Below are 13,639 nucleotides of genomic sequence, written 5' to 3'. Positions count from 1 at the left end.
AACCAGACCTCTCCCTGAAAGATGCCCAAATGTCAATGCATGATAACTAGGGAACTACAAAAATGGATGGGTTCTTCCCTTAAGGAGTTAAATCCCACAGCATGGTGACAACGCGTTTCCTCTCCTTTTTAAGTTTTGTTAGGAGGCCAGAAAATAAGGGTGATGCCCCAAGGATGGGTGGATCCTGACCATATTTTTAATGCATATCAAATAAATCGTGTAATTTTAATAGGAATCTTTCATTTTTTAGCATTATTTTATGTCCAGACCAAAAAATGACCATGTGAAAATATGATGGAATTCCAGAATAAAGGTCCATTTATGTAAGAAGGTGGACACATACTGCCCATGTATTATGTTGTTCGTTATTCTGATGATATGTAAAATGTAATGTTGAATTGTGTTATGCCAACGTTAGGGCAAGGAACAGCTAATGTTTGGGACCAGCCCAAAGTGGGAGGGGCTGAGTGCTGGGATAGGGACTGTTTCCTGTGAGAATGTCAGATAGGGCTCAGCCTGACACAGAATCAGACCTAAGGCAGAGCCGCATGACGTGAGGTTATTGAGACTGAGGGGATAGCATGATCCTGAGTTAGAGAAGAAGAGATAGAGTAACTGACAGAAGAACAGTGTACCGAGAGGAGGTGGGACAGGTGCCTATCCGTACGGCCAGGAATTACAACTCAGAAAAGGTAACAGGCCAGGACAGAATGGAAACCTCAAACGACGTGATTCCTTAAGTACCAAGAAGCTAGAGGCTAAGGGCGGCCATGTTGGAAAATCAGTCCTCTAGGAGGCAGATAAGACTTGGAACCATGGGTGGAAAAGTTGACCATCACGGACCGTAGTGTGGTGCTAAGCTGGGCGGTGGTGAAGCAAGTGGCGTTATTGGAGGCAGTGTGAAGAGACTGTGTGTAGAGATACTCAGTGTCACAGAAGACCCGTACACGCTGTGCACCCGCTATATGCTGTATATAGGGGCCAGCAAGTGGTTGTGCAGTAAAATAAGGCGGTCTCCCTCGATAAATTGGCTAATATCTGGTCCTAGCCGGCCGAAGCCATCAGCAGCATGCGGCCTGGAAGATTGTACCACCTCAGTCACACGAGTCCACACACCGAGCCAGGACCCCCTCTGTCATGTAAGGTGACGGGCAAAGAAACGTAAAACTGTCGCCCTGCGCCAAGCTACATTTACACTATCATTTATATTAGTGTAGTGTATTGTCCCAATCAATAATGCCCAGGTATATTCCCTATAATAGATCCACATTGGCCCCTGGTGTGAGAACTTCGCTATAATTCTCCGTGGGTCACAGTAAAGAAAGTACAGCCTGGCCTCACGAGGCAACTCCACTAAAGGGAGGAAGGCAGCAGCAGCTCGTCAGTGTGACGTCACCAGCCCGGCCCTTCCTGATACAGCCCGCATCTCGGGCCCGCCCCGAGCTCTTACCCAGGCACTGACGTCACGGGGACTCCCCCGGAACGTTCTGGTAGGCGGGGCTTCCGATTACGTCACTGCAGTTTAAATACTCTGAAGAACAGATCGCTGTATTCGACCGAATCGTCAGCGCCCGAGGATCACATCGCGACAGACGACAGGCTGCGCCCCTGCATCGATCACTCGGCTGGATTATCCTTTGAAGTACAACGATGGGGCAACTGTTTACTAGACTCATGAGCATCTTTGGGAACAAAGGTAAGAAGAGAAATTCACCTATTGGAGACTGTAATCCACACTGTGCTCTGCGGGAAATCCCGGATTATCCCTTAATAGGGATTGACGGCTCTGTTAGCGGAGCGAGAGGTACTTGGGGCTAATATACTCGGCTGTGTGTGTGTGTGTATGAGTACGTATATAGTGTGTGTGTGTGTGTGTGTGTGTGTGTGTGTGTGTGTGTGTGTATATGAGTACGTATATAGTGTGTGTGTGTATGAGTACGTATATAGTGTGTGTGTATATGAGTACGTATATAGTGTGTGTGTGTGTATATGAGTACGTATATAGTGTGTGTGTGTGTGTATATGAGTACGTATATAGTGTGTGTGTGTGTGTATGAGTACGTATATAGTGTATGTGTGTGTATGAGTACGTATGTGTGTGTGTGTGTGTACGTATGTGTGTGTGTGTGTGTGTGTGTATGAGTACGTATATAGTGTGTGTGTGTGTGTATATGAGTACGTATATAGTGTGTGTGTGTATGAGTACGTATATAGTGTATGTGTGTGTGTGTGTGTGTATGTATGAATACATATATAGTGTGTGTGTGTGTGTGTATGAGTACGTATATAGTGTGTATGTAGAATATGTGTGTGTATGTAGAATATATGTGTGTGTGTATGAGTACGTATATACTGTGTGTATATGTGTGTGTGTGTGTGTATGAGTACGTGTATAGTGTGTGTATGTAGAATGTGTATGTGTGTGTGTGTGTATGAGTACGTATATACTGTGTGTATGTAGAATATGTGTGCGTGTGTGTGTATGAGTATGTATATAGTGTGTATGTAGAATATGTGTGTGTATGTAGAATATATGTGTGTGTGTGTATGAGTACGTATATACTGTGTGTATATGTGTGTGTGTGTGTGTATGAGTACGTGTATAGTGTGTGTATGTAGAATGTGTATGTGTGTGTGTGTATGAGTACGTATATACTGTGTGTATGTAGAATATGTGTGCGTGTGTGTGTGTATGAGTATGTATATAGTGCGCCTATGTACATTTTATATATATATATATATATATATATATATGTGTGTCTATGTACATATCCATGATGTTTGTGTATATAGTGTGTCTATGTACATATATATAGTGTGTGTGTATGTATGTATATATGTATAGAACGTGTGTATGTATATATTTATTTATGCTACTGATGTGCTCTCCTACTGACGGGATTTGGTTTGTGGATACTATTTTTCTCCTCTACATAGATTATTGCTGAGACTTGTAGTTCTCCCTGCCGTTTGCTATCATTACATGGTTATGACTGTAACCCCCTAGAGTAATAATAGTCATCACGGTTACACTGGACCTTGTCACCTTCCATGTTGTTTAAGCCATGGTGTAATGTCCATGACTTCACCATCCTTTCACCTAATCTGATCATGTCCCATATGATCTGCGGCCTCAGATTATGGTTAGTGATAAAATCATTATAATCTGCTGCATCTTTCCAGCAATCATTGCATTTTAGCCCTAATATTGAGGTGAACCCCGTAACCGTACCCTCGCTGGACCTCCTATATCTGTTTGGGAGGTGATTGTGGCTGTATTGTATACGCTGGGCCCCTCGGCACACAGAGCAGGCGGCCACATCCCCAATGTCCTGGTGAGCCCTGTGTCTTCCGGCCTTTGTGCCCCTCCAGTGACTTCACCTCTCCCCTTTCTATGTGTATTGAGGCCTCCGGCTTCAGGCTATTATCTGCACTCTGCTGGGTGTGAATAGGATTGATGCCCTGGTGTTTTTCTACCATAGAAGAGGGGAGGGGGCGCCTGTTGGGAGAGTTTTGTTCTGTTCTTGGCAAGTTTCTCTCCCTCTCGGCCCTGGATGTTCTCGGAGTTCAGACATAGCTCACATTCCATTCTCTCCACATCTGTCTCAAGGGGAGGAAGGAGTCTTGTTTGTCAGTCTTCCATGCAGAGCGTATGACTAAATCTAATGGCGGTGATTTATATCCTGTGGCATAGGTCTCCTCACCTGTCTGTGTTATGTGGTATGCCTCACCGCTGGTACGGCATTTATGGCTGGCACTATGGTTAGTGAAGGTTGGCTACATCAATGTGCATAAGACTAAATAACACAGGCCACGTCTCCTGCTCCATGCTGTGTAGATGGACCATAACCACTTCTTGTCTCATTTCCACAGAGCACAAAGTCATCATTGTTGGGCTGGACAATGCTGGGAAGACCACCATCCTGTACCAATTGTGAGTATTCCCTCCCCCAGCAGATGGTCCAGGGACAATAGAGGAAATGACAGTCACTTGTCCAGTTAGGAGATGGCACTTGACAGGGTGTGAAAGCAGCAGCTTGTGATCAGTAGTGACCTTCACTGCGCTGTATGATCTTTTTATCGGCCTGTTGTCGTCCTACAAAGGTCTATTCTTTGTACAATTCAGTAAAACTGAATGGTGAATATACACTTTTCCCCAGCAGTGATCCCCAACCTGCAGTATGCCCGGACAGCCTCAGTACATGCTGCCAGTTAGGTTTCTACAGTTTGCGGACTGTTGACCTTTGACAAGATAGGTGCACCATGGCCGACATGCCCTCCTCCAACAATAAGTAGGACATAAATGATCTCAATATGGAACCCCCTATAGCACCGGTAACACTGAGTGATAGATTTCCATTGTGGGCTTATCAGTACAGTACAAGAGCTCCTTTATCTAGGCCGACTCTAGAAAACTATTGCTTCTCTCTTCCAGTCTTATGAATGAAGTGGTTCATACAGCGCCCACTATTGGCAGCAACGTAGAAGAGATTGTCATGCGGAACACGCACTTCCTGATGTGGGATATCGGGGGGCAGGAGACCCTTCGAGCAACATGGAACAGTTACTACTCCAATACTGAGGTAGGAGATCCGGCACACTCCTTAGAAATATGTTTTGATAGACCAACATCCAGCGGTCAGTGAGCTGCTCCTATAGGATTTTCATTCCTTTCAATAGTAAATGTGGAAATGACCAAACTAACAAATACTGAGGGTTATTGGAATGTCGTCCCTTAGCTGCCGGGGTATTAGGAAAAATAATCTGCAGGAGGTATCACGTGCTCAGCTCCTGCCATGCAGGCAACGGCTGTTTTATGACCCTTAGGCCTCGGTTCCAATTGGCATAGATTCTGATGCGAGTGCATCGGAAGCAATATGCTAATAACCCTCTGCTGTGAGCGTCAGCCGAGGGTCATGTGACTGTGATTTGATCTTTCAATCGGATCAGAGCTGCGGAGAAGAAGGGGGAGCACTTTCTCCCTCTCCTCTGTGGCCTATCTCTGCATATATCGCACTGCACTCTGATGACATGTGAATGCAGTGCGATGTTTCACACACACACACACACCCACCCATAGACTTGTATGGGCTTGTGTGATGCGAGACTTGCTGCCAAACGCAGCATGCTGGGATTCTTTTCTCATGCTGACGTGGCATGAGAAATCAATCGCAGATGGACACTGGCCCCATAGTTTTGTACTAATGCGAGTGCAGTCCGATGTTTTATCAGATTGCTCTCGACTGTGCAAAACACATGTGGAACTGAGGCTTTATGACCACCCTATGGACCATCGTCTTGTCATCATACTGCAGTGTGAGAAGAAGGCCTTGATCTTCTATGAGCCCTGCATGTCATCAGCATAGTTAAAGGGTTTACTTAGGGCCTTACACCACATCATGTGGCATGTGAGAGACTCTACTGACATGGAGTCCTATGGCCGCCTGCCAAGTATTGTGCAAACCCAGAAAATATCATGCATGCCTCCAATTACATTTAATAGGATGGGTGCATAAAACCTGGCAAGGGACTGATGGATGCCACGTCAGTATCACCTATAGTATTGATCGCAGCTGCACAATGGTGATAGGGACAGCTGGAGACAGGGCATCTCCTTTGTGCTTCTATTGGTAGATGTGGCACAAATGTTATTAGAGGCCCCTTAAAATGAGCCACATTTGAGAAGCACATTTTAGCATTGTCATCTTTACGGTAATATCATTTTTAGAATTGGCTGCCGGGCTAGTGGTTTCTGTAGGAACGATGTACAGTAATGCACACGATTTTCTATATTGTAATGGCCTCCATTCTGATAGCCTTTGTGTTTCATTTCGGCTTTTCTTTTTCCTCAGTTTGTCATCCTGGTGATTGACAGCACTGATCGAGAACGTTTGCCAGAGACGCGAGATGAGCTGTACAAGATGCTGGCACATGAGGTGAGTCATCCTCCCACTTTCTTATGGATTTTATGCTGGGTCTTCAGGGTTACTGGATAAGTAGGTTGTAACGAATGACGAGGGACTCCCCACAGGGAGACGAGGAGACCCCTGCCCCCCACTCTTTCAATGCCAGGTTAAAAATAAATGAAGCAGCAGCCCAAACAAGAGCAGGCTGTCATTGTAGTTATTCATTAATGCGTCCTACAGACCCCTAATGAATGAATGGTTTGTGTCTGCAGTTTTGCACAGACTAAGCACATACAGACACTCTTCCAAAATGACCCACACAAAAGAAATCATTAATTCAAGCATCTGTGATGAAGAGGAAGGGTATTTGCACATGGGAGACTTTTTGGTGCAGAACCTCCAGGTTTTTATGGAGGATTTGGCGAGTTTCTTCCCCAAAAACCTCCTTTAAAAAAACAACTCAGTATGCACATACGTTTACAAAGGTAAATGTGGAAAAATTCCCTTCAGCTGTTTTTTTCCTGCTTTTTAACAATTGTTCTTCTCCACACAGGACCTGCAGAACGCAGCCGTATTAATCTTTGCTAACAAACAGGATGTGAAGGATTCCATGTCCGCCTCGGAGATCTCTGCCATGTTGGCACTTAGCGCTATCAAAGACAGAGCCTGGCACATTCAGGGTTGCTGTGCACTTACTGGAGAAGGGTAAGGCCATTTATGATGGCGAATAGGGATGATCGAATACCTCAATTATTCGGCTTCGCGAATATTTGCCAAATAGGTCGCCGCTATTCGACTATTCGCGAATATTCGATGCACAATATAAGTCTATGGGAAACCCGAATAACAACTATTCGGGCTTCCCATAGACTTACATCGCGCATTGAATATTCGCATAGCGGCGACCTACTCGTCGGATATTTGCGAAGCCACATATTTGAGGTATTCAATCATCCCTAATGGCGAAGTCTGAATTTTTACCATAGTTGCCATGCAGATAAAGGGAGTGTTGCACCTCGGCCATCGTTCAGGTCCTTTTTGTTATAAAGCTACCTTTGTTGACTACCGCATGTTTGGCAGACTGACATGGGGTACAGACATGACGCGTAGAGTTACAGGGTCTCAGTTGTAACAAAGCATTGCCTTTCTTTTGTGTAATCACATGTGGCCATAGTAAGGAGTATATGCCAAAATGTTACACACATATATATATGAGAGAGACTATTCTACTAAACCAAATGTTGATTGAAAAGAAAAAAAGTAATAATATATATATATATTTTCTTTTTCTAATTTTTTACAATTGACATTTGGTTTAGTGGAATAGTCTGGGTTCAGTTGTGGCCCCCACCCCTACATATACTCTAAAATGTGGCTATGATATGTGCATATGACATAGGCATTAGCCTTAGTACTGGAGAATTCCTCTGAAAGCCCATCTTGTGTAGATTCTCATAAACCTTGTGCCATAAAATATTTACTGTCCCATCATGTTGTTCTTTCCACTTAGTGTTTTTTAGAAATCCTAAAGAATTTCTAGAATGTGTTGTTCCAACTATCCCCACTTTGTTCTGAGACTTGTGCTGATTTGTAGAGAAGGAACAAAATCTGAATCCCAGGAGTCACTGAAACAATGTAGGAATGAGAATTCAGAGTAGTCATTTCCTAAAGCTGGGGCTTGGTGACCATGGAGTCAGTAGCCTGCAACTTGCCACAAAATTGTAGCATTACTTTAACTCGCACAATTTCAGTTTTTCTTATGGGAAACAAAGTCGCAAGAACCTTGATAAAATCAAAAGTCTCGTGACAAGTTCCTGATTGCACAGGCATAGATTACAACCAGCCCGTTAAGACCTTTCTAGTATAGGGGGGGGCAGAAAAATAGCTTCTGATGAACAGATTTATGACAACAAGAAAAAAAGAGGATCAACGCCTCGTCAGGCCCATCTCTCACGATAGTTGGCCATAGTCAGAAGTCTTCCAGGCAAGGCGCTTGTTTCTCAGTCAATGCGAGAAGGCAATTTTCTAAGGACGTTCCCAAGGTTTTGCACAAACTTCGCCAACTGTCATGGCGGCGTTGGCCTCTGTTAAAATTGCAGATTCCAACACTCCATCCTACTGTTTGGTGAAAGTTATGTTCATTCCTTGGTGCGGTTGTGCAGTTTACCCCCCTGTTGTCTTGTTGCTTCCTTCCTGCGCTTGTTTTTCTCCTGAATTTTTTTATTGTCTTATCCTGTGTGTGTGGTGTTCAAAGAAAAAAAGTTTTGGTACCATGTTAGCCAGTTCAAAAATAATTGATTGCGCTCAGTGAGAGAAACAAAGTTATAATCTTGTAGTTCTGATACCATTTTAATGGCTAACAAAAATAAACATTACTATTTTTGTTAGCCATTATAAGGTATCAGAACTACAAGATTATAACTTTGTTTCTCTCACTGAGAGCAATCAATCATTATGCGTGTTGTTTGACAGAGGTTTGGTTTTCCATAGTCTTTATCTGTGGGTTTCATCACACTCAGGTCCCATCCCTCCCAGGGGGGAGGGGGAATCAGACAGGACTGTTCAGGAGCAGGGCCATGAAGGAGACCCAGGCATCTCTACCATTAAGAGTATCCCTGAGATTAGGGATAACATATGCCTCCCCCCAGATTGAGGGACAGATTAGGTACCCCTGTTCCCCACTATCTCATAGGCATCATGACAAAGGATAGGTAGCTTTCCTTTTATATCTGGCAAACCTAGTGTGACACTCAATAGGAAGAAGTGAAGAAGTTCCCCAGAACTTGTCCCCTACAGAATCTATAACTTGTGACTATTGCAAAACCCTGAGATCTGCTAATTTTGCTGTAGATTACGTGTCCCCCTCTTGACGTTAATGACTGATTTTGTTTGCATATCCTCCACAGGCTGCCTGCTGGATTAGACTGGCTGAAGTCTCAAGTTACCGCAAACTGACTTTGATGGGAGCCTTTATATTTATTTTACATACGCTGGACACTTTTCGTATTACTTTTGTACAAATTGTCTTTTTTATACAGACATTCTTTTTTGGTTTATTTTATATAAAAAGAGAAGCAGCTGTAGACATCATGACGTGGATTGTGCATGACTCAGGCCAAGGGGGAGGAATAAAAATGGCATCAAGTTAACTTTGAATCTACAAGAACTCAAGATTTCATTTCATAGTACAATGGTAGAGGGACCGAGAAGAAGGATATGTTTCCGACCTGCCACGCACACTACAGTCTATGCATGAAACTTGCAAAACAATGTGGATTTAGTCTTGCGGCTCCCGCTTAGATCCTGGGGATCTTGAACATTTTCCTCCAGCTATGTGTATATTTTTGTAACTCCTGTTTGACTACCTCAGCTTTCTCCAAGACTGTTCTGCCTACGGAGCATTTTCTGTTATGAAACGACCCATGTTTGCTTTAAGAGGAACAAGAATTTACATCTGGTTCTAATGAGAGTAACCACAGCTGCACCATGTGTTATTTTATTTTTTTTATATTAACTCTATAATGGCTGCATTTTTTTTTTTTAAATATGTACCTTTCATGTTGACAGGTCTTAAACGCATCAAGCATCACGGACCCCCCTGGATGGGCAATAGGTTACAATCCCGTCACTCTGTATATATATTTCCCCTCCATGTGAAAAGTATATTTATTTTGTACGTCATGACAACTTTATCCTTTCTTTGCATTAACTCTTTAAGTCTGAGACATCTCGAAGAAGGAAGGATGTTCACTTGTATCAAGACATTTCATCGGTGCTATGAACCCCGGTATGAAGGGGGGAAATTGTTTTGTATAGTATTAACCCTTTCTGTGCCTGACTGTGCAGTGTGCTGGCATTGTCTGCACACGGGGCCTCAGTCCGGGAGTATTAAACAATGTTTTCTTCTTATACCATCTGTGATATTTTTTTTATTATTCGGGGACTCGACTGCATGACTGGAGACAGAAGAAAAAAAGTTTGTGCATAGTTTAAGGGCGTTACCCTTTGTCTTGCCGCGACTGCATATTCTGTACTGATGTAACTTTAGGTCAAACAAAGCTGGTCTGAAGGTTACGCAAAGACATGAGAGAGCTGAGGATTTCAAGTACAGTCTTGCAGTTCTTAATTATCACGCCGATCATGTGACACATTGCGAGACAGCGGAGCTTTTGTCCCACTTGTGTGTGTGTACATACAGTTTTGATGTAACGTCACAAATTCTAAGGAGTCTATAGAAGTGGAGAGAATTCTGCCATTGTGGCCACAGTTAGGCACTGGAGCTTGATTAATCATCTTGATAATTTGTTTTTCACGTGTAGGAATGTGTATCCATATTTATTCATTGTTCCGGTGGAGGTTTTTAGGCTACTTTCCCACGATGAGCTTTTGACGTGGTGTATTTTTGCAGCCTCTAAGGCTATGTGCCCACGGACAACGTACTCATGGATTTTGCTGCAGAAAACCTGCGGATTTATCTGGATTTTCTCGATAAATCCGCAGGTTTACACAAGTAGAGACACTCCCCATATTATCCTATGGGATTTAGGGAGTGCTGTATCAATGGTGCGGTATGTGCGGCTGCGGAAAATGCTGCGGATTTCCCGCAGTCGCACGTAACTGCATGTCAATTATTCATGCGGAAATATCTGCGGAATTCCCGCTCTTCCACTATGGAGATACAGGGCGGGAATTCCACAGGTATTTCCGCACTTGTCCCGCAGGTTTACCGCAACAAAAATGCATGTAAGCTGCAGCAATGGAAAGTTGCGGATTCCGGGGAGCAGCTGCGGTAAACCTGAAGACAAACCTGCGGAAATATCCGCGGGTACATTGTCCCGTGGGCACATAGTCTTACAGTTCGGCAAAGTGGATGGGATTTATATAAATCACCTGCCATTGCGCTTCTTTTCTTGCGCTGCAAAAACTGACCAGCACTGCGTGTTTAACCCCTTCACCCACGGGCCTGAAAACACCTTCATGACCAGGCCATTTTTTATGATTCTGACCAGTGTCACTTTGACACTGGTTTATAACTCTGGAACGCTTCAACAGATCGCGGTGATTCTGACATTGGTTTTTCGTGATATATTGTACTTCATGATAGTTGTAAATTTAAGCCGATATTTTTTACCTTTATTTGTGAAAATTTCAGAAATTTGGCAAAAATGTTGAAAATATAGCCATTTTCAAACTTTGACATTTTATGCCCATAAATCCGAGACTTATGTCACACAAAACAGGTACTAAATAACATTTCCCACATGTCTACTTTACACCAGAGCAATTTTTTAAACAAAATTATGAAGTTCAAAGTTCATCAGCAATTTCTCATTGTTCCAACAAAATGTAGAAAACCATTTTGTAGGGACCACATCACATTTGAAGTGACTTTGAGAGGCCTAAATGACAGAAAATACCCAAAAGTGGCACCATTCTAAAAACTGCACCCCTCAAACTGCTCAAAACCACATCCAAAAAGTTTATTAACTCTGTAGGTTCTTCACAGGAACCAAAGCAATGAGGAAGGAAAAAATGAAAATTTAACTTTTTTACATAAAAATATTATTTAGCCATAAGATTTTGCATTTTCACAAGGGTATAAGGAAAAAAATGCAGCATAAAATGTATTGTGCAATTTCTCCTGAGTACGCAGATACCTCATATGTGATGGAAATCAATTGTTTGTGCAGGGCTTGGAAAGGAAGGAGCGCCATTTGAATTTTTGAAAGCAAAGTTAGCTGGAATCATAAGCAGATGCCATGTCGCATTTGAAGAAAACCCCCTGAGGTGCCTAAACAGTGGAGCTCCCCCACAAGTGACCTCATTTTGGAAAATAGACCCCTTAAGGAATTTATCTAGATGGTTGGTGAGCACCTTTATTCCCCAGTGGCTTCACAGAATTTTTCTGACATTGAGCTGTGAAAACAAAAAAATAATTTGTAACCACAAAAATGTTGCATTAACGCCAAATTTTTCTAATTCACTAGGTTAATAGGAGATAATGAACCATACAATTTATTATACAATTTCTCCTGAGTATGCTAGTCCCATATATGGGGTTGAAAACTACTTTTGAGGCACAAAATGAACAAGGGAAGGAGTGCCATATTGGAGTGCAGATTTAGTTGGAATGGTTTGCGGGTGCCATGTCACAATGGCAGAGCCCGTGGGTTGCCAGAACAGCAGTACCCCCACCCCCACAAGTGACTGGATTTTCCAAACTGCAGCCATCATTGAATTAATCCAGGGGTGCAGTTAGTATATTGACACCACAGGTGTGTCACAAAATTTTATACTATTATGGGCAGTGAACAAAAAATAATTTCATTTTTACCATGTTGTTTTAACAACAGATTTCCAATTTTCACAAAGGGAATAGGTAAAAAGAGGCCCAATTATGTGTTACACAGTTTCTCCTGCATGTTGCCATACCTCACATGTGACCGTACAGTACTGTTCGGCTGAACAACAGCCATTTGATATTTGGAGCACAGATTTTCCTAGAATAGTTTGCAGAGCCCCTAAGTGCCAGAACAAAAAAATACCCCTTCAAGTGACCAAATTTTACAAATTACACACCTCTTGCAATTCATCTATGGGTATAGTGATTATTTAGTCTCTGGAAAACACCCATGGAGTCAAACACAGTGAATGTTGTAGAATTAAATATTGCAAATAAGCCCTTGTGCCCGGTACATTGTAGTGCCCGTACATTGTGCCCAACTCGTGCTTCTGTAAACCTGCACCCCGTACATTTAAGTGGGCTCTCCTCACTACAACAATGCCAAACATGTGGATGCTAACTGTGGTTTAGGCAAATTGTGGGGCTCAGAAGAGAGGGTGGCATTTGGATTGGGAGCACAGATTGTGTTGGATTTCTTTTTTTGAGGGGGGCGCCATAGTGTTTTTAGAGAGAGTTTGTGCTACTAGTGACATGGAAACCCCCTATATTTTCGTTAGCCAATCACGGATCTGAGTGGGAATTTGTGTTTTTGTAGGTTGAGTTGAATGCTATTTGGTGACAATTTGGGTACAGAACATTTTGTATCAGTTCATATTTATCTCATGCTGTATGCTGAGCACTCATATCGGGGTTTCCATGTACATCTCTGAAATACGTATTCTGGTAAAATCCATAACAGACCTAATGAGGCAGCAGACTCTGTTTTAGCAGCTGAGAACACTCATGCGTCCGCAGCATAAATTGACATGCTGCGTCCAGGGAAGCTGTGAGCATGTCAGTTTACACTGAGGAAAAAAAGGAGCACATTGGGCACGGGATTTCTATCAATCCATCCACTGTGTTTGTACTGCACAACTCTGCGGTTTGTACGTAGCGAGAGGAGGCTGTGTTCAATATGCTGCTATTCCTACTTGTGGGTACGCACCTGTACACGTAATCCAGGTGCAAGCGCTCAGATTAGAGAGCAGGATACATATGAGCTGCGCCTTACCCCGATCTTTTAGAGGCAGAATGAACAAATCAATGGCAGTTGAAGAATTGGATTTGTTTATTTTTTACACTGTTCACCTTGCGGTATAGGTGATTAGATGGCTTTATTCCTCTTTATTCCTAGGTACGGTTACAGCAAAACAGGATTTTTTTAGGTTTGGTGACTATCACACTAAAAAACGCTTTTTACATAATAAAAGTTTTTTGCATCACAGGATTTTTTTTTATTTTTCTGCCGTCATAGTCATCTGAGGGCTTTCTTTTTGCAGGATGAGTTGAA

General features: G+C 42.8%; 1 protein-coding gene across 1 annotated transcript; it reads left to right on the top strand.

The window, feature by feature from the left end:
• The first annotated feature begins 1,524 nt into the window (after positions 1-1,524).
• ARL5C (ARF like GTPase 5C) lies at positions 1,525-9,817 on the top strand. Its single transcript, XM_075350113.1, has 6 exons — positions 1,525-1,696; positions 3,874-3,934; positions 4,436-4,583; positions 5,853-5,936; positions 6,460-6,611; positions 8,813-9,817. Exons 1-6 carry the CDS (start codon positions 1,651-1,653, stop codon positions 8,859-8,861), a joined length of 540 nt encoding a protein of 179 aa, XP_075206228.1. The 5' UTR covers positions 1,525-1,650; the 3' UTR covers positions 8,862-9,817.
• The last annotated feature ends 3,822 nt before the right edge of the window (positions 9,818-13,639 follow it).

This window comes from Anomaloglossus baeobatrachus, chromosome 5 (genome assembly GCF_048569485.1).
Source record: "Anomaloglossus baeobatrachus isolate aAnoBae1 chromosome 5, aAnoBae1.hap1, whole genome shotgun sequence".
NCBI classification, from domain to species: domain Eukaryota; kingdom Metazoa; phylum Chordata; class Amphibia; order Anura; family Aromobatidae; genus Anomaloglossus; species Anomaloglossus baeobatrachus.
This window is presented reverse-complemented; position numbering and strand designations above follow the sequence as displayed.